The 22,366-nt window shown below is 42.9% G+C and overlaps 1 protein-coding gene across 1 annotated transcript in view; it reads right to left on the reverse strand.

The window, feature by feature from the left end:
* PPM1E (protein phosphatase, Mg2+/Mn2+ dependent 1E) overlaps positions 1–22,366 on the reverse strand; it is a 195,136-nt gene that overhangs the window by 42,939 nt on the left and 129,831 nt on the right. Inside the window, exon 3 of the mRNA XM_056556873.1 lies at positions 10,635–10,834. Coding sequence (XP_056412848.1) covers positions 10,635–10,834 — 200 coding nt within the window. The remainder of the gene's footprint in view (positions 1–10,634; positions 10,835–22,366) is intronic.

Raw genomic sequence — 22,366 nt, forward strand, 5'->3', positions numbered from 1 at the left:
TCCACCATTAACCCCTTAAGGACGTAGGGTTTTTCAGTTTTGCCGCCTTACCTTTGAAAAATCCTAACACTTTCAATTTTCCACCTAAAAATCCATATTATGGCTTATTTTTTGTGTAACCAATTCTACTTTGCAGTGACATTAGTCATTTTACCCAAAAATCCACGGCAAAACGGAAAAAAAAATCATTGTGCGACAAAATCGAAGAAAAAATTCCATTTTGTAACTTTTGGGGGCTTCCGTTTCTACGCAGTGAATATTTCGGTAAAAATGACACCTTATTATTCTGTAGGTCCATACGATTAAAATGGTACACTACTTATACAGGTTTAATTTTGTCGTACTTCTGGAAAAAATCATAACTACATGCAGGAAAATTTATACGTTTAAAAATGTCATCTTCTGACCCCTATAACTTTTTTATTTTTCCACGTATAGGGCGGTATGAGGGCTCATTTCTTGCCCCGTGATCTGAAGTTTTTATCAGTACCATTTTTTTTTTGATCTGACTTTTTGATCACTTTTTATTAATTTTTTTAATGGTATAAAAAGTGACCAAAAATAAGCTTTTTTGGACTTTGGAATTTTTTTTTTTTTTTATGTGTACACCATTGACCGTGCGGTTTAATTAACTTTAATTAATTTTTATAGTTCGGACATTTACGCACGCGGCAATACCACATATGTTTATTTTTATTTACACTGTTATTTTTTTTATGGGAAAAGGGGAGTGATTCAAACTTTTATTTGGGAAGGGGTTAAATGATCTTTATTAACACTTTTTTTAATTTTTTTTTGCAATGTTATAGCTTCCATAGGGACCTATAACACTGCACACACTGATCTTTTACACAGATCACTGGTGTGTATTAACACGCCTGTGATCAGTGTTATCGGCGCTTGACTGCTCTTGTCTGGATCTCAGGCACGGAGCAGTCATTCACCGATCGGACACCGAGGAGGCAGGTAAGGTCCCTCCCGGTACCCTGTAAGCTGTTCGGGACGCCGCGATTTCACTGTGGCGGTCCCGAACAGCCCGACTGAGCAGCCGGGTCACTTTCATTTTCGCTTCAGACCCGGCGGTCAGCTTTGATCGCCGTGTCTGAAGGGTTAATACCGGGCATCACCGCGATCGGTGATGTCCTGTATTAGCCGCGGGTCCCAGCCGTTGATGGCCACCGGGGCCATCGCGGGGTCACCGCAGCATATCGCGGGAGCCGGCGGAGGACGTAAATATACGTCCTTCGTCGTGAAGGAGTTAAAGGGAAATTACCAGCGTTGTGGCCCATTTTTGTATATAGTTTGTGTTGTCTGTGTTTAGAGAGTAACTGGTAAGTACCGTATTTATCGGCGTATAACACACACCTCCATTTAAACAGGGAAATTTAAGTAAGTCTCATCATTTCCCCGTCATAGACCACCACTAGCCATACAGACATTAAGCATTTAGTGCCTCCCCGCACCATCATTTCCCCCTGTCTCATCATCCCCCACCCTGTTTCATCATGCCCCCATTTCCCCGTCTCATCATGTCCCCATCATTTTCCCCTCATCATCCCCCACCCTGTCTCATCACCCCCCCCTCATTCCCCCCCTCATTCCCCTCATTCCCCCCCCTCATCATTTCCCCCTGTCTCATCCCCCCCCCCCATCATTTACCGTTGCATCATCCCCCCAGTGGTCTTCAACCTGCGGACCTCCAGATGTTGCAAAACTACAACTCCCAGCATGCCCGGACAGCCAACTGCTGTCCGGGCATGCTGGGAGTTGTAGTTTTGTGGAATGTGTGAAGTAAAAGTGGATTAGACAAGACAATACCCATGATGTTTGACAAATCTCAAATGAAAGTCCTGGAGAGTGAAACTCATTGGCTGTCATTTTTTACTCCAATGGGGAGGGGGGGGGGGTCTGCTTTGTACCCAATGAGTGGTCTGCTCTGTACACCTGGATACAGGCGTGTGTGAGTGTAACAATATGTTGTGTTTGCATTCTATTTATCTATATATCTGGCCATCTATTTGAGATGCCTGAGAAGTATCAATAGCATTGTCTTGTCTTGGATTATGTGTATACAGGTGGTAAGGTGGCCACAATAATTGTTTGCATCTCTAACACAATTATAGTAAATTAATGTTTAGCTGTGATGTCATGTAACTAGACTCTGATCTACATAGATAACATCCACCAGTCATCATTGGATGACATTTTATTTGTTTGGGTGGATCTTTAAGATAGGAAACAGGTTAAAATCCATGGGTGAGTGAGACATGGGGGATGCTCATGACAGGAGGGAACACAGATCCGCATCACAGAAGTTCCTAGAGGCTACCTGAAGGGGCAGAGCCATGAAGAGTCAGGGAGAGAGCTTTATCCCATAATAATTTCTATCTGATGACCGGTTATAACTACAGATGTTTCCATGGGCCCCAGGCAGCCATCTTTCCTTTATCCAGAAGTACTATGTATACTCTTGGTAAGATACACAGGTTTCTTATTGATTAAGTTACCTCCTTTTTAATGTGGATGGAAATATATCATGTAGATGAGCAGATATGGCTTAATTATAAACGCTCCATATTGAGATGGTAATATTAGTTTTTAAGCCACACACCCTTCTACTGCAGATGAATGGGGCACATCTTATGGGGATCAATGCAATGATCATATTGTAATAAGCATAGTCTATTTGATCTTTCTCTGCTCCACCCCATGACATAATTATCCCCACGAGGAAACTTAATTTAAGTCTTTCTAATTGGTATCATACTATAAATTATATATTAGTACCGTCTCTTACCAGAGATAGTTGTTAAAACTGGGTGGAGTAATATTCATAACTCCATTTTATATCTCTAGCGATTAGATGCCCATTTGATATCATTTGATATCATTTGATATCATTTGATGTAATGATCACTCTACAAAGTAATATAAGTGTTAAGCCTATCAGGCTGTATATGTGGGAGGGGCGTTGGATATGTAAACGCACACCACCCCCTCCACAGGTTCGTACGGTGCGTTTGTGGTCTTTTCAGTTTTCTGTGCACTGCTGTGAGCTGGTACGTTCCTGAAAGGAGTGCAGTGGAGTATAGGTTGCAGAGGTTTGTTAGCGTCCAAGCTCTCTTTAGAGCAAGAATTTTCTGACCTGTAAGATCGGTTTCTTGTAAACAAATCAAGTGCGGGGACTGCTTTTTTTTTTTTTCAAAGTCCAAGCACAGAGCCTGTTTAAATTTGGAGTTAAGGCCTCTAACATTCTAACTCATAACTTTATGGGGCCCCATTATCAATACCTAGAAAGATAATCTGCAGTATAAACATAAACGGACAAAGAACCCCCACCTTCCCACAAACTTGCCTGGGTAATAGTAAAAGTGCACCTATATCATAATGCCACCCCTGAGGCACTCCGGGAGCAGATGTCATACACACCACAAACAAAACGCAGGACAAGACAAACAAACCGTAAAACAGACACATACCAACAACACAAAAACAAATGCAAAATATGGCAATGACATCTCCAAGAAACCCTGTCTAACACTGGGAGCTCATGCAGACCTAGACCCTAAACTGTAACAATGGGTAGTAGCAATAATTCATGAACTTAAACCATACCACTCCCTCCCCCCAACCTAACTCTGACTAAACTAGCTAAATGGGCCAACTCACTAAAAAGCCCTTAAATTGGTCAGATTACAGTAGCTGAGAGTCCGTCGGTATTCCCACAAGGAACCTGAAATAGAATCCTAGCTCCCTAGCTTAACAAGACTAACCTAAATAGGGAGTAACAGGAGTCTCAGGAGGAGAGTCAGTCCGGAGGGCCCGCCACAGGTGCAGCGTCCAACCACTGCAGCACCTGCAGAGAACCGTGCAGTCGTTACATACACCACTCTCAGCCTGGCCAGGAACAGCATTGAATAACGGTATCCCTTGTTGCACAGGCAAAGACGGACTTCCGTAAATTTAATCCTCGGTTTACGAAGATCAACGGAGTAGTCTTGATAGAAGGCGACCCTGGAATCATTAAAGCGTACCTCTCCTTTGATACGAACTGCCCACAGGATGGCGTTTCTGTCCTTATAATGAAGTAATTTCGCCAGGAACGGTCTGGGAAGGCCCCGCGGCGGCGGGGGTCTGGCTGGGACCCTATGTGGTGAAAAGGTGTCAGCAGGTAGTATTTCCTTCAGCCACGTTTCCAAGAAGGCCACTGGATCAGAGCCCTCCACCTTCTCAGGCAGTCCCACCAGTAGTATAATGTTATGCCTTAGTCTGTTATCAAGATCCTCTGCCTGCTCAAGAACTTGTTTAATTTTGTGCTGTACCGATGACATCTGTTCAGGCAAAAGGATGAAGGGTATCCTCAACAGTCGAGACCCTGTGCTCCACCTCTCCAGGGCACTCCTGTAGTTTCTGTGTCTCATAACGGAGGATAACAAATTCTTGTCTAAATTCATCTACCTTGGACACCATCATAATTTGACACAAAGTAAAGGCTTCTAGCAATTGATTACATTTCTGATCAATAGACTCAGCATGGCAAGAAGCATGCGGAGGAGAGCACCTCCCTTCAGGGCTAGGACAACACGAAAACATCAGAGGGGAGGGTTCTGGCAAGGCTCGATCCAACACCTCCGCAGGTCTGGAAAATTGACTGAGGGCCTTGGCAGCGTGTGTGGAAAGTTTAGAAACCATAGGAGTTGAAGCACAAGAGTCCCTCCTGGAACATCCGCTAGCCTGGGAATGACCCTCATCAGATGATGCGCCATCCTCAGATGAGTTCCTGGCGGCCTCAGTCGCTTGTTTAGATTTTTTAGATTTGTTTCGCGAGCCACCCATTTTTCCTGTAGAGTAGCAACCAGCTATAATGTTGACACCACACAGCTCAGCAGAGCAGAAACTTCCAGGTGACAGGAGGAAGCACAGCAAGACCCAACAGCCCACAGCAGAGCCCCAGATTATCTGCAGCTACACAGCAAGGCCCACCAGATGCACCAGTAGCAGACAGGCAAATGCAGGATGATTATGAGCAGCAACAATGGTGATATATAAGGCAAATCAGACAGGGTTCAGGAGCTCCCCACAGCATATATAGCAGAAGTGTAGCAATACAGATGTCCAGCAATAGCTATGGTGTAAGCAGCCCACCAGAATAAAGTCCAGCAAAGCAGGCAGATCAGGGGGATAAAGAGCAGAGGCACTGACAGCAGCACTCACTGTGAAGCCCAGGGCAGGCTTAGGCAGAAGACCCTCAGAATCCTTCAGGGTCAGACTCCCACCGGCAGCAACGTCCTCCAGCCAGGCAGACAGACAGCAGGGGCTTAATTAGGGCCGCAGGTCTCCCCCAGTACAGTACCTCTAGGAGACCGAAGGCAAAGGAAACTGTCCCCAAATCCAGCAGGGTATGAGGGAGCTCCCCGTACTCACTCCGCTCTGCAGCCACAGGAGAAAGCCCACAGAAGGTCTGGCCCACTCCCGCCACACAGTTCAGGCGCGAGAGTCCCCACAGCAACTAGATGGCTCTGCACACGAAGCTCAGTAATGGCGGGCCTCCGGCCTGTATATGCTGGGATGCCGTCCCGGTCACCAGCTCTCCCGCGGCACACTCCCAGGCCTCTCCGTACTCCTGCCGTACCACCCCACCGGCACTCAGGACGTACCACCGCCCGCTCCTCTTGCCAGCCCGCTCATCCTCTGCTGGCACCTCCGCACAGACGCGGCACCAGTCTCCAGCTGCCTCCTCCACCGAGCGGTCACTGCCTGCCTCCAGCAGCTCCAGGCAAGTCCCCCCCCCCAAGCAACTAGGGCTCCCACAGGGTGGGTAAGGGCTCAGGGGAATGAAATCAGGGTAAACTGAGTCGGGCTTGTGGGAGCACTGAAAAGTGAGACCACTCAGCTCGCCATTCAGGCCACGCCTCGGGTAGTCACTTTTAATAACGTGCAGCGGTGATCCCATACCGTCTAGAGCAGTCTGGGGCATGGGCGGTGCTACGATCCTGGCCTCGGGCACAGTGATGTCAGCGCTGTTCAGTGCTCGGCTAGGCTTATTAATATTCACTTGATTCACTGCTCTGTCTTAGTGCCTACTGCACAATACAAAACTACAACTCCCAGTATGCCTGGCTGCTGGTTAGTGTGGGTGAATGTAGTAACAGATTTCCTTTAACTGATCAAGGTGATTTTGAGAGCTTATTGTGACCCATCATACTTTATTTTGTTGTAACATTTTGGTCAGTGTTTTCGTGCATATATTTAAAAAAATCAGAAATCAACAGAAACTTTGGAATAATTAATATTTACAATATCTAATGGATGCTGACATCCTTTACAGGCCTTTTGATCATTTTTCAGGATGTGATAAAGCTTATTTTGGGCGTTGGAATAAAACATCAGTTGCTTTTTATACTCTTTGGCTAATTTTAACTGTTCTGAATTATTACTTCTGAGCTATCACTTGTCACATCTCCTCCCAGACAGTCTGTGCTTAATACATTGATTATATCTTTCTTGAGACATACATGTTTCATGCTGGGTATTGTCAGGGTTGATGTGTATTCAACAATGTCATTAAATGGAATATCTGGAATATTTTAAGCAGATAAATTCTAGTATTTAAAACTGCCAGACATCCCATATCCTGTGCGTATATTTAAATTTTTTGAGTATAAACAGATAAGACGAAATGTAACTTTTTCCAGCCAAAGGAATAGATGTTTTACAAATGTTATGTACCATAAAAGATATGTTTAAAGGAAAAAAAAATCTTTACACGATAATAACATATTAAACATACACGCAAAAAGACCTAAGACACTCAGGGGAACAATCACACAAAGATATGTCCTCATTTTGCCCCTAAAATAGAATTAAAGTTTTATAGTTCAAGTATTTTTCTCGTTTACTATTATAGGATCCTTTCAGTTTTTTGGGGGTGAAAAAAATACTAGGGGTGAACTGAAATGAAAATGTGTGCCCAAAAACTAAAATTTAGAAAGTGAATAAAAAAATAACCCAAAACTACAACTCTCAGCATGTTTTGCTATAGAGCAGTGATCTGCAAGCTGTGGCTCTGTAGCTGCTGCAGCAGTACAACTCCTAGAAGGAAATGACAACTACCAGCAATGCATAAGGGGCAGCAACTCAATGCATGTACTGCTATAGTACAGCCTTTGGCGGTCAGAACATGCTAAGAGTTGTAGTTATGCTGAAGCTGCAGAGCCGCAGGTTGCAAATCACAGCTCTATAGCAGTAAGTGCACAACGTTTATTCATGTGTTAATGTCAGTAACACATAAATAAACCATGTGTGCTGTGACCTGCAACCTATAATACTGCCCCTTTGTACAAAACTTCATACTATATTATCCTTTCTTTTTGATTTTTACAGCCTCCTCCAGCTCAGTCCCACCAACCCCACATCATCACAGGCCTTTTAACCACAATCTCATTGTCACATCTCAGCCCCATCTACTCCACGTCATCATTACAGGTCCTTCAGCCACAATCTTATTATTACAGCTCAGCCCCATCTACTCCACATCATCATCACAGGTCCTACAGACACAATCTCATCACAGCTCAGCCCCACCTACTCTGTGGCTGTAGGACCTGTGATGATGACAGAGTAGGTGGGGCTGAGCTGTGATGAGATTGTGTCTGTAGGACCTGTGATGACGACATACAGTAGGTGGTGCTGAGCTGTCATAATGAGATTGTGGCTGAAGGACCTGTGATGATGACATAGAGTAGGTGGGGCTGAGCTGTGATGAGATTGTGTCTGTAGGACCTGTGATGATGACATACAGTAGGTGGTGCTGAGCTGTCATAATGAGATTGTGGCTGTAGGACCTGTGATGATGACATAGAGTAGGTGGGGCTGAGCTGTGATGAGATTGTGGCTGAAGGACCTGTGATGATGATGTGGAGTAGATGGGGCTGAGCTGTGACAATGAGATTGTGGTTGAAGGACCTGTGATGATGACATAGAGTAGGTGGGGCTGAGCTGTGATGAGATTGTGGCTGAAGGACCTGTGATGATAGAGTAAGTGGGGCGTAATGATTTGGACTATGGCCATGACTAAGGACTAGACAGTCCGAAACGCGTCGGCGTGGGGTTTTTTTTAACCACAGGATGTTTTTCCTTTTTGATTTTAATATGGACTGAATAAATTTTTGGACTTTTAAAACTTATAATTTTTTCGGGAGCTGGAACCTCTTCTTCTAGGGCTTAGTTGTGGTGATGAGATTGTGTCTGAAAGACCTGTAATGATGACATGAAATCGGTGGGGCTGAGCTGTGATGAGAGTGTGGCTGAAGGACCTGTGATGATGATGTGGAGTAGATGGGGCTGAGCTGTGACAATGAGATTGTGGCTGAAGGACCTGTGATGATGACATAGAGTAGGTAGGGCTTAGTTGTGGTGATGAGATTGTGTCTGAAAGACCTGTAATGATGACATGAAATCGGTGAGGCTGAGCTGTGATAGTGAGATTGTGGCTGTAGGATCTGTGATGATGACATAGAGTAGGTGGGGCTGAGCTGTGATGAGATTGTGGCTGTAGGACCTGTGATGATGACAATCTCATAACAGCTCAGCCCCACCTACTGTATGTCATCATCACAGGTCCTTCAGCCACAATCTCATTATCACAGCTCAGCCCCACCTACTCTATGTCATCATCACAGGTCCTACAGCCACAATCTCATTATTACAGCTCAGCACCACCTACTCTATATCATCATCACAGGTCCTACAGCCACAATCTCATTATCACAGCTCAGCACCACCTACTGTATGTCATCACAGGTCCTTCAGCCACAATCTCATTATCACAGCTCAGCACCACCTACTCTATGTCATCATCACAGGTCATTCAGACACAATCACATCATCACAACTAAGCCCCACCTACTCTGTCATCATCAGTTTAGGCCCAAGGAGGTGACCAGTGAACTTCTGGAGGCTTGTTGGCTCGCTGGAACTTGAAGTGGACTTGGACTCAATTATGCAACCCACGATGACAGATTTGACTATGCCGACTCGATTTCTCCCCTGTATTCATGCTTACCAGGCTTTGACTTTCATCTGCCGGGTTTCCATGGATAGTGGCTGTGTGGCTGCGTGACTAGGCCTTTGTCTCCCTCAGGAACACCAGACTATCTCAGGTCTTCACTAAACTGTATCTCAGCATGCACTAAACTGCTTTAGGCTAGCTCCTCCCTGCTATATAAGGGAGCAATTTGGTCGGGTCCCATGAGTCCCCAAAAAGTCACCTGGTCACTTACACCTTCCTTGGTTACATAGGGCTTAACAACAGGAATTAAAAGGTACAAACACTTATTAACACATTAATGCAACACATTAACTCAATACAGGCAATGTGAGTTCTGAGGAGTGTGAAGGCCAAGGGACTGGGACTGAGTCCACCTGATAGGACTGATAGTGTACAGAAGGGCCAATTCTTTACCACACATTTTCTAGGGGTTACTGGACTGAGGGAACCACATACTATGTTAGGAGGTATTTAGTTTTTTTTTTTATTTAGCATCACATTCTAAATGCTAGTGGGTGACAATTCTCAATTTCCATTTGAAACAGCTAACTGATGTAGGAAAGAAAAAAATAAATAATAACCGATAATCCTTAAAAGCAAACATTAAATTGACAACATATTGTAATATGTAAAGGCTTGTTGCAGTATGACCAAGGACCTCAATTAGTGGACCTAAATGGTAAAAGCTGATAATGTTCTAATAATGGACACAGAATTACAAAGTGGCCATATCATGATCAAGCTTTTCCCTATGTATACTAAACAACCTTTAAGGGGTTGCCCCCTCTCGGGGATAAACCCTTACTAGATGCCCTCCCCTAAAAACAGACTATTTTAATTTGTATTAAAATTCCAATTAACCCCTTCACACGTTTTAAAATTGTCAGCGATACAGTGACTTGTTCTTACAGTGGGGGTATTATAATAACCCCCTACTGAACCAAGTATCACTGGAGCAATGGTATCTATCTGCGTGATTGGTGTGCTGGATATACCTGCATCACCTAACCATAGACTACCAGTCCTGTTGCTATTTTTATGTCTGCCGCTGGTTAAAACAAAGACAAAAGCCTCCCCGACGTTTCGTGGATAAATCCACTTTGTCAAGGGTTGCGACGGCTGTCGCGCCCCCTTCCCATAGACTTTCGTTGAGGGCGCGGGCGTGATGTCATGAGGGGTGGGCGTGACGTCATGAGGGGCAGCCCTGAACACGGAAGTCCGCACGCAGCGTTCGGAACAATAAACGTCCGGACGCTGGGGAGCGGAGCTTCCGAAGCAGGGCAGCGGAGTACCCCCTTAAGAATTTTTTTTGTATAAGAAAGTCTTGAGCACTATCCACTGTCCTTTCAATCATCAGAGGTCAGATCAGGAATATCTCTAGAGCTGTAGGCTGTCTGTGAATGCTGGAGGGCCACAATTTGGAGACCTCTGCTCTAGTCAGTTTCATAAATGCTTTATCAAAGGGTTGAGTTCTGCAATGTTTTTAATATGGAATTTTTTAGTTCATGTGAACATGCCCTTACCAAAAAAGCATGAAGCATTGTATAAAAGTGTATTCTGTATCCTTCATATAAATGTTCATTACCTCAAGGTTGAAGAGGATGTTAAAGTCTGGAATACAGACATGCTTGTCCTCCATCTTCCTCCGCATATTTTTAATAGCATGAATTGATGTCTCATAATAAAGATGTGGTTTGGGGCACAGAGGGAAGTCTTTCACCCAACTACAGCAGAGCTCATGTAGCTTGCTGAATACTGCATGGGCCAGTTTCACCGTCTCCAGCTCTACAAAGTAAACAAAATAGAACAAGTTAAGTGACTATTAACAACTGACATGATAATAATCAATAGTATTACAACAGCTTTCAGGCCTTGTTGTAGTCAAAAGTCATAAAGCAAGGTTCTGAAATTCAGGGTATTCTTCCAGGCAACGCAGGTAGCAGGTATTTTATACAGATAGCCTAAATAGGTAAAATAAGGTATTTGGGATTATGTTCACTCAGTGAATCCGGCAGAAAAATTCTGCTCGGAAATTCCGTTGCAGCATCATTTTTAAATGGGATTCTGCTGCACTGTACACATGGCAGAATATCTAATTCCAGCTTCTGCAGAAAGAATTAATATGTCCATTCTTTCTGTAGTATTGTAGTCTGGCTCTACTTCTCCTCTTCCCTTTGCTGCCGGGGTTCCCCAGGGATCGGTCCTGGGTAGAGATGAGCGAACTTACAGTAAATTCGATTCATCACGAACTTCTCAGCTCGGCGGTTGCTGACTTTTCCTGCATAAATTAGTTCAGCTTTCCGGTGCTCCGGTGGGCTGGAAAAGGTGGATACAGTCCTAGGAAAGAGTCTCCTAGGACTGTATCCACCTTTTCCTTTTCACCTGCAAAAACATTTCAAGAATCCGCCCGTTTCTCACTACTGAAACTGCTAAAACTCTCATTATTGCTTTGATTCACTCCCGCCTCGACTACTGTAACTCTTTACTAATAGGCCTTTCTTTCTCCAAACTCTCTCCTCTCCAGTCCATCCTTAATGCCGCAGCCAGACTCATCTTCCTCTCCAGCCGCTACACCGACGCTTCCTCCCTGTGCCAGTCACTACACTGGTTACCAATTCAGTCCAGAATACAGTACAAAATCCTCAGTCTCACACACAAAGCTCTCCACAATGCTGCACCTCCCTACATCTCCTCTCTCATCTCCGTCTACCATCCTACACGTTCTCTCCGATCTGCTAATGACCTTACACTAACATCTTCTATAATCCGAACTTCTCACTCCCGTCTCCAAGACTTCACTCGTGCTGCACCGGTTCTCTGGAATGCTATCCCTCAATCCCTCAGACTCAACAACAACATCCATAGTTTCAAACATTGCCTAAAAAAACACATCTCTTCTGACAGGCCTATAACAGTCTCTAATTGGCCTCAACATATCCCCAACATATCCCCACACCTCTTGTTTGAATAGTTATTGTGTAATTTTATGTCTGATACTTGTCTTTGTTTGTACCCCATAATTGTACGTGCTGCGGAATCTGTAGGCGCTATATAAATAAATAAATAGTATTTGCTAGGCATTGCTTTGGAGTCTATGGAGACGGCACCTTTCCAAGCGGTCCTAGCGCCTGCAGCCTGTGGAATGTCCGCCCAGAAATTTTCTGGGTAGACCATGCGCCATGTGTGCCTTCAAAGAGCAACACAGTCTCTGCATGCTCGCATATTTTCAAGTGACCCGGTTGATGATCAAGGGAGAGATTTATCAAAACCTGTCCAGAGGAAAAGTTGCTGAGTTGCCCATGGCAGCCAATCAAATTGCTTCTTTCATTTCTGAAAAGGTCTCTGAAAAATGAAAGAGGAGATCTGATTGGTTGCTATGGGCAACTCAGCAACTTTTCCTCTAAACAGAAAAAAAAAAACTGGTTTTGTTAAATCTCCCCCCAAATCTTCCCACTAACCTTCAAATACGCTCCTTAAAGTTTAGTTCCTTTTTGCTGCCAAGTCCACCCCTGCAATGTGTTTTTTGTCAACCATGGTGGGATGGTTAGGATTTTCAGCACTATTGTTATGGTGACACCAAAACTGTACACAGTGAGTAATTTCTTCCGATCACTAGTAAAGTACCAGGGTCTAATCGTTCTCTGCTCTTACGTCCTCTATATTACAAACAAAACCTTTTCACAATTGAGTATGAACCTACATAGATATAGGACACTTCACCTCAGATAATGACCAGAATAGTACTCATATAACTGGCAAGGTAATTATTTGAATATATAACCTACAGGAACCCGCCAATAATTGTAATACACAATAACAACTGTAACAAGAATAAATCTTTATTGAGAATTAGCCCAAAAAATTACAAAACAAAGACAACCCCCCTAAAATACATATACACACACAAGACATAATTAAAATATAGAGTGTGTGGGGGGGCGGGGGACATCATAATGTATACATCGTGTGAGACAACAGCTCCAGTATTAAATACATATACTACAGAAATATAAAGTATATTTAGTATATAAAGTGCCTAGTGCTAATATAATAATACTATATGCATTCCAATAGTGATATACATACAGCCTACAAGAGTAAAATACATACGATTATGTCACATGGGCTTGCTATGCAAACCTCCACTGTGAGGTAATGAATTAGTCAAATAAAGTAGCATATAAGTAGTATGCAAGGCACATATACAGGTATGAAAAATGATATAAAGATACAGACAGACATGCAGGAGAGCTGTGGCCCGGATGGTTCCCCACCTCACACTCAGACGCTTTTTGTCTAGCTTTAAACTAGGAGTAGTGAGGTGGTAGAGACTATACCGGTATATAAGATTTATTTTTGTTACATTCATTATTGTGTATTACAATTATTGGCGGGTTCCTGTAGGGTATATTTTCACAATTGAGCCCTGTATTGTCCATATTGTAATTCTAAGCATGAAGTTTCCATCCTTCATAACTAATTCATTTTTCATAAGCCAAACTAGCTTAGCTTTCACCAATACTGTATGAAACTGTCAGGTTGATCTTTCAGGTTATAATAATGCCCCTACTATACTTCAGCAGATATACTGTTTGCATGTTCCTCCAAGAATAGATTTTAGAATTGCTCTTCACAATGCCACACATGTACCAATCTACCCATGGCTCCCCATATACATCTATATTTTGGACTTATTTGTTTGGACCAACAGGCTAAATCCTAACATTTACAGTTTTACAAGTGCCTTGAAAGTCTATCCCGATGCATTGCAGCTATGTCCACAAACCTAAAAACCAACCTATTTGTCCATACCGGTCACACTTGTTATTTAAATATTGGCAAACATTTTTTGAAATACTGCCAAAAAATCCTTAAGTTCTGGAGAGACATGTCCTGGCTGGAAGAAATGGTCATGATGGTCTTGGTTGAATAAAGAAGAAGAAAAAAAAAATAAAAAAGACAATAAGAAAAGACGTCACTTGTGTGTCACCAGATTTAACCACAGTGTAGTTATTTGATGTCTGCAGAACTGATATCTACCACTATATGGTCACTGTATGGTGATTATGTACCTCATTGAATCCTGGTGTTTTTGGCCTAGGTATACAGGATTTCGTCAGTAACAGAATGATTGTTAGATGTACGGTGATAATATTTATCCTTGTATACTGGTTTTATTGGTAATATTGGTCTCAATATACAGGATTTAGTCAGTAACAGAATGATTGTTATATGTGTGGTGATCATATTTATCCTTGTATACTGGTTTTATTGGTAATATTGGTCTCAATATACAGGATTTAGTCAGTAACAGAATGATTGTTATATGTATGGGGATAAAAGGAATAATAGGACAATATAGGATATTAGAAAGGTTCCAGAATGCCAAAGTAGTATAGAACGAAGTGAAGTTCTAACCTGAAGTTGAATAGCATAGTAGGAGTGTTACGTAGTTTGAAAGCCAGGTAGGATGGAGCATTATAGTACTTTGTATTCTATCTAGCAAACAGTAAGTTATAAGGAAGGACATTTGAGAAAATATGGATAGGGTGAATGACCCAATCTATATTTTAGGGCACACTTCAAGGGGTACTAATCTGTTCATTTTAGGACACAGAGAAAGTTATTTTAGTAATCTAGCCACATTGTTAATTGGCGGAAGTTTTTTCCTATTGGTTGTCTTGTGCACATGAAATGGAAAATTTTAAAGATAAACATTAAAGTTTTAATAGAGATGAGCAGCAATACCAGACTCAGGCCATGGATAAGAGCTGTACTGTTTCTGAAGTAAAAAGCATAATTCTTTTTAACCTCATCCAACATAAGCCACAATATGCATTCAGACTTAATATACCCTCCTAAGCAAACCTTGCTAGAGGAGACCATTGTGAACATGTCAATACACTAAGACTCTTTCACAAGTATATTGTTCCACTTATTTAAGTATTTAGGAGTGATATCTGATTTTATAATAACCTACTTGAGGTTACAGAATGCTTTAGAACGAGAGCCAAATCCAGTGTCAGTATTAGTAAGTAGATGAACAGTTATTGTAGCTGAAGAGATGAAATTATAATTCACTTGTACACCTCACTGAGCGAGAGAAGAGCACTTTAAGTCTGCCATGTTATAAATGCCAGACGTGTTTTGCAGAAGCTGAAGTGGATCAGTGTAGGTGTAGCCAACCAGTTGATAAAACTTAGCTGCTCATAAAGCCCTCTATTATTAAGTGCTGGCAAGTTGCTTCCAAAACCTTGTGACTATATGAATAGGTTATCTCCATAATATTCTGGCTTCTATTGTGTTTCTAGACTTCTCAATGTTTGTCCATGATTTTTAAAGATTTTTCCTAGTAATCCACTTCCTCTTTATTCTTCTAATCTTCTTCTTTGTTTTTCTTGTCAGTGGTATCGACTGACATCATCACAAAAGTTCTAAGGAATCAATTATTTTACTGTCCCGTTTTCTTGTGCATAAACAGCCAGAGAAAGCAGCCTAAACAATATTGACCTTTACTTCTCCTGAGGCAAAATTCTACTTTTTTTTACATAATTTCAGTTTATGGCTTGGGATATGTCTATGCAAATATAAAAAAAAAATAAACAAAAACATAAAAACAAAGAATGTATATAGTCTTCAAGACATCATAGCTATAGTAATTAGATTATTTTCTATGGGGGAGATTTATCATTGCTTTTAGAATTATTTTTTTTTGTCTATGTTTTGGTGCCTTTTTTTTATGAGTCTTTTGATATAGACAGTTTCACTCTTTTTGGTGACCCGTAGAAATTCTTTTTTGACCATGCAGTGGTCACGTATTTATCATTTGCAACTTTTGTCAAAGGTATTTTGTGCGCAAAGGAACTTATTTAGGCGCAAAGCTACACCACCTACCAGTAGGCGCGAGAATAATTTCTAACTTCCACAGTTCAACCTTTAACCTCTTGTGGATGACAGCGTCCCACTCACCTTCTATGACATAGCTGGGTGGTCCTGACGACTATCTGCCACCAGGACCCATCTCGGTGATGCCCGGCTTTAACCCCTTAGACACCGCAATCAAATTTGATTGTAACATCTAAAATGCAAGTAAAAATGCCCCGGCAGCTCTGTGAAAGTAAGTAAAAACACCTAACCTGCCAAATTCAGGTTCATGAAAGCGTCTACTTCCCTCACAAGTGTCTAGAAAAGGTGTATGTGGTAGAGCTTTTCCCACCACAGCAGAGCCGCGCAAAATTCATCATCCTGCTGCACCTTCTTGATAAATAAGATGCACGGTAGTCAAATCCACCACTCAAATAAACGTGGGAAAATAGCTCTACCGTAGACATTCTTTGATAAATCTGGGCCTATGTCAGAGAATTTATGTCTATAATAATATAATAGTCTGTAGTAGAGGACAGCAATGGAATTGGGACCCTGCAGATCCCACATGACCCAACACAAAACTTGCGGGAGAAGGAGATTTTAGTTTTAAGCAGGAGGTCACAGAACATACAGAGGGTCGTGCAAAATCCCGAAAACAAGAGGCTGATGAAATGGCACCTTGGGTAATTAAATGGCAGAATGGGGTGATGAAATGACCCCAGGATGTGATTGAGTTAAAAGTTGTGAAAAAAAATGTTTGCGAAGATTGGACACACATGTTGCGGGAGAAGGTGGGAGTGGAACACATACATTGTGAGAGCAGGCGGTAATGGTCACAAATCCAATGGGAGCATGGTTGACAAAATAGTCCTGCGCAGAGTGTGTGTATAGTGTGTAGTGACAGTCAGGAAGGTGAAGGGGCGCCGGATAGTTCTAGCAATTCTGGTTAATCTCTGGGTCTCCCTCACTAACTTTGACAGTTGAGATCAGGTCTTCAATGCCGGTAATTGATGATTGGTAATAATAAGAGGTGCCAGCCAGGGCTGCTCCTTATGCGAGGTAGGTTGAAGTTCTTGCCTCAGGCAGCACTAGGACTACAGAAAGCATCAATTTAGCTTTCAGCCTCATAGTCCTGCACATCCCTAGTATACATGACTTGCACATGGGTCTAACAAGGTAATGCAAGGCAATGATGTTTCTCTTAACAAGGATCATGAAAAAAATAGCCATCCAATTCTTAGCAACAATTTTAAACCGTACATTGTCCCTCACTACAATCTGACCAAGGCCAATTTAGTTCTGTGTCCCAATAGGTCATTGAAGGTGATGAAAGTCTTTGCAAAATGCTATGGAATATCATATCATATATACATGGAAAAAAAAAAGTACTATAATATAGTTTCCCTTTAAAGTCAATATTCATCACATAAGCGCCACACACAGATTTAGTCCCTTTTCTATATATCTGCCAGTGTGTGTTACTCTGACTTTCTATTCATTCACTAGGTGGCTCAGGGGTAATAGTATTATACCATGATAAGGGACTTCAGCAATGCCTGAAAAAAAGTAATACTGCATCTGTAACCACAAGACATGGGGGATTCCTATACTAATATCAGAACTGTATTTTAGGATGCTATATCTAGAATAGTTCTGATTGGGCTAACAGGAATGAATGTTAAATTTGCTGTACTGCCTGGTCCTCTTCTTCTGATATCAAGTTCATAGGTTTGTCACGGTCACATATACTTAATATCCATGGATCTATAACTGCTTTCCTTTACTCCTTATTGGAAATGCTTGTTCCTGGGATAGATCAGTAATGTCCATGGTCATTAAAGTTGCAGTTTGTGGGAAATGTATAGCAGATAACAAGAGAAAAGAAAAAGAGGTGGAGGAAGCAACTGTATGCGGCTGAAATAGAAGAGGAGGAAAAAACAATACAAGAAAGAAGGGGAAGTAGAACTAAAAATAATACCGAACCCCTCAAAGCTAATGATAGCCGCCCACTCACAGCTGTAAGCCATGTATTATTTCTCTAGAGCTGACTCAGCTCTCAATTTGTCTGTCATGTGGACTCCCATTCCCTCCCCTTTCTGGATCCAGCACCTAAATGAAGGAGATCTGGTATGTATGCAGTAAGAAGTCTTCACAGGGTACACCAGGGTGATAAATGGCATTACATTTCACACGAGTTCTTCTGGTTCTATCAACCAGGGATGTATTGTCTGGTTGTAGGACATGGGGATATACTGTATATAAAAAGTGCTCAGCATTTGTGCTAGTATTCACTTAGAATTGAGTATTTGATCAAGTGTTACACATCACAAGCTTTACAACAGAATTGTACCATGTGGAGTTGAAGGGGTTATCCAGGAATAGAAAATCAGCACCACCCCTGTCCTCTGGTCGTGTGTTCGGCCATGTTCACATGCTGGGAATTTCTGTGCGGAATTCCACATTGGAATTCCACCAGAGATTTCGGAGCAGCAGTCTTGTTGAATTCAACAGGATTCTCCTGCAGTGTGCACACGACAGATGTTTCCTTGCATCGATCTGCCAGTCCATGTAATGAACATGCTAATTTCTTCACTCTCACATAACTAGGGTGTGAAATCCTGCTGGTATATGGACCTGGTAAACAGTATTGAGGGCTCAAGACTACTTCCAGGATCCCTTTATTGTTTGTTTGTTATTTTAAAAGGAAACAAAAGATACAAAGCTACACTGGAAGCTGAAGACCAGACAAGGGTCCCGAATTAGTCAGGAGAGGAGTTCTTCTCGGAATGATAGATAACAGCCATGCATATTGTGCAAATAAATATTCTGCAGTAGTACTCAGCAGTCATAATCCGGCTTTGGCCTTCACACCAGTAAGCTTTTACATCCAGATTTCAAACAAAGGGAAAGAGACTGGGCCAGGAATCACTGCTGTACAAATGCCATTGTGTTTCTGTCCAATAAGACACTAAGCAACTGCAAGATAAGTTATCTTTCTGGCTTCAGTGTCACCAGCTACAGCTTGCCAGTGTCGCAATGACAAGACATACATCTGGAAGACAATGCAGCAGAGGATTCGGTGAAGTCAAGTCAGACAAAGGCACCAAAGAAGTGATGCATGCAATGAATTAATATGACCAAACTCCATCTATATTCATTATAGGCACTACTCAGAATATTTTATGCCCCTATACTCCCACCTCTGCCATATACCGAAGGGGATTGGGTAGGGCTGGGCGGTATACCGGTTCATACCGAATACCGAAATTTTTGTGCTGCACGATATGAATTTTAACCCATATCGCAATACCGTTTTGGCCCCTCCCCCTCGGGAATGAATGAATTATCAGCCCAGCGCTGCGCTGTCCCCACATCAGGGAACTAATCATATGTGACCCACGTGCGCTGTTCTGCCCTTCCCCCCAATTATCATCCCAGCGCTGCGCTGTCCCCATCGGGGTATTACTCACATGTCACCCGCAAGCGCTGCCATCCTCGTCCTCCTGTTTGTTGCGGCCTCCGGCGCTGACACTCTATACAGTGGTCTTCAACCTCCATATGTTGGAAAACTACAATTCCCAGCATGCCCGGCCAGCCGTTGGCTGACCACTGCTCTATACTGTATCCCTATGCCAGAGCTGCAAAAGGTAAACAAAATAAACTTTAACTCACCTTCCCCGTCGGTCTGGACCTGCTTCCTGGAGACTGGAACGTCGGACAGCCGTCAACCTATCACCGGCCGCAGCGATGTTCCGCCCCTGAGTCCACTGTCATGTAAGAAGCCGGCCAGAGCTCCTTACATGACAGTGGGATCAGCCTATCACGGTTTGTTTACCTTTTGCAGCCCGGGCATAGGGATACAGTATAGAGTGTCAGCGCCGGCGGCCGCAACAAACAGGAGGATGAGGAGGGCAAGCTTGCGGGTGACGTGAGAAGTACCCCGATGGGGACAGCGAAGCGCTGGGCTAATAATTAATTGGGGGGGGGGGAAATACCGTTATACACCGTGGAACCGCCATAAGTTACAAAAATACCGCGATAGATATAGTGACATGGCCAAATATGTGTATTGGTGGTTGCTGAATTATATGAAAAGGAAGTTTGCACATGTCCAATGCACATTAATAGTAAAGAGTCATTGTGGTGATGCCATGTGTCCTTCCTGGCTTGTATGATGTCCCACATGTTGGGATTATTAAAAGCCATCTCCAGCGGCATCCAGTGCCTACACATAGCGCAGATGAATCGGAGGCCAGAACACCATCCTTTACTGCTCATACCAAATCTGATCGGTAAAGTAGACTGGTCACAACTCAACCACCAGTGTCAAGGGAAAGTGGTTTCCTTTTGGGGACCCCCCTCTCCTTTAACCCGAATGGAGAACTACTACAAGAAGCTGCTCCAGCTCTGGCAGAAATGGGGTATCACGTAATAATACATTTCCCAAGAAATATATGTGAGCCTGCCAGGGGCTATCTATGGGGATCAACAGGTCTTCTAGCAGTCAAATGCAAAACAGCTTCCTTATATTAGCCCACCTTCCTATTGAGAAGTGGAAACCCCCTTTAGAATACTGATTTTTTTTTTCTTTTTTAAAGATTGTCTGGAAACCTTTCACAATTCATATAGCGTGTCCATGTGTTGTACTCATTATATAAACACACACACAAAAATTTACTTCATAAATACACCATTTTTTATTTTATGCTACATCTTTTCGGCTTCAAAGCACAAGTCTTCTATAGGAAAAAGTGCACTGTAGGGGTCAGCTAAGTTGTTAGGAATTGGTCCACTGGTGACAGATTCCAACAGTTACCAGCAGAATTGCGAATACTGCTCTGGGGTATAATACAAACTATAACTCCACCACAAATAACTAATAACTAAGACAAACTAAATAATGTGTTACCTACGCAAACAAGTTGCATTAGAAACATATGGATACTTCACAAGCATATATTTCTACATATATTTCTTTATTAGGAACAGGATTCTACATTAATTTTGTAACTGAGCAATCATTTTAGCTTGAAGGGGTACTCCCTTGGAAAACATTTTTAAATCAACTGGTGCCAGAAAGTTAAACAGATTTGTAAATTACTTCTATTAAAAAATATTAATCCTTCCAGTACTTATCAGCTGCAGTTATAATCCATAGGATGTTCTTTTATTTTTGAATTTCCTTTCTGCCTGACCACAGTGCTCTCTGCTGACACCTCTGTCCATTTTAGGAACCGTCCAAAGCAGGAGAGGTTTTCTATGGGGATTTGCTCCTACTCTGGACAGTTCCTAAAATGGACAGAGGTCAGCAGAGAGCACTGTGGTCAGGCAGGAAGGAAATTCGAAAAGAAAAGAACTTCCTGTGGATCATAACGGCAGGTGATAAGTACTAGAAGGATTAAGATTTCTTTTTATAAAAGTAATTTAGAAAGTTTCTTGCACCAGTTGATTTAAACAAAAATGTTTTCCAGTGGAGTACCCCTTTAAACCTAGAAGAAATTTAACAACTCAATGTTAAAAATAAATTTACTGATTGAGTAGGTCAACTAGAGCTGGGCGGTATGACCAAAAAATGGGTACCACAGTATTTATGGCGGTTCCACAATATTTACCCCATCATCGTGTGATCCGTGGGCGCCGCTTCTCTCCAACACCCCACTGTACTGTACTATCCTGTGCCCAGAAATAAACCAAATAAACGTTATCTCACCTTCTTCCTACTTTCCCAGCCTCATGGTCCAGCGATGCAAGCCTCATGCTGCTTCCTGGGGATGGGAACGTCAGAGCCGTCAGCCTATCACTGGCCGCAGCGATGTCCCGCCTCGGCCGGTGATAGGCTGAACGCACTGTCATGTAATAAACCGTCCGGCTCCTTACATGACAGTGGGCTCAGCCTATCACTGGCCGAGGCGGGACATCGCTGCGGCCGCTGATAGGCTGACAGCTCTGTGACATTCCTGCCCCCAGGAAGCAGCAAGAGCAGCGGAGGGACAGTCGGGCCGGTTCCGGAGCAATGGGAGAACAAAGGAAGAAGGTGAATTAAAGTTTATTTTGTTTATTTCTGAAGTATGGGCACAGGATGGTACAGTACAGCGCAGCGGCTGAAAGTTATTTGGGGGGGGGAGGGGGAAGAGAAGCAGCGCTCGCGAGTTGCCTGATTTGGGGACAGCGCGCTGCGGCTGATAATTCATTAATTCGAGGGGGGGGGAAGGGAGGGGCCCAACCGGTATTGCGGTATAGGAAAAATTCATATCGTGCAGGAAAGAAATGTCAGTATTCGCTATGAGCCGATATACCGGTTCATACCGAATACCAGTATGTTTTTCCAGCACTATGTGAATTTTTCCTATACCGCAATACCGGTTGGGCCCCTCCTCCTTCAAATGAATGAATGGTCAGCCGCAGCGGCTGTCCCCACTTCGGGGAGATAATCATATGCTCTCCCCGTCC

Source organism: Hyla sarda, chromosome 2, assembly GCF_029499605.1.
Source record: "Hyla sarda isolate aHylSar1 chromosome 2, aHylSar1.hap1, whole genome shotgun sequence".
In the NCBI taxonomy this organism is placed as follows: domain Eukaryota; kingdom Metazoa; phylum Chordata; class Amphibia; order Anura; family Hylidae; genus Hyla; species Hyla sarda.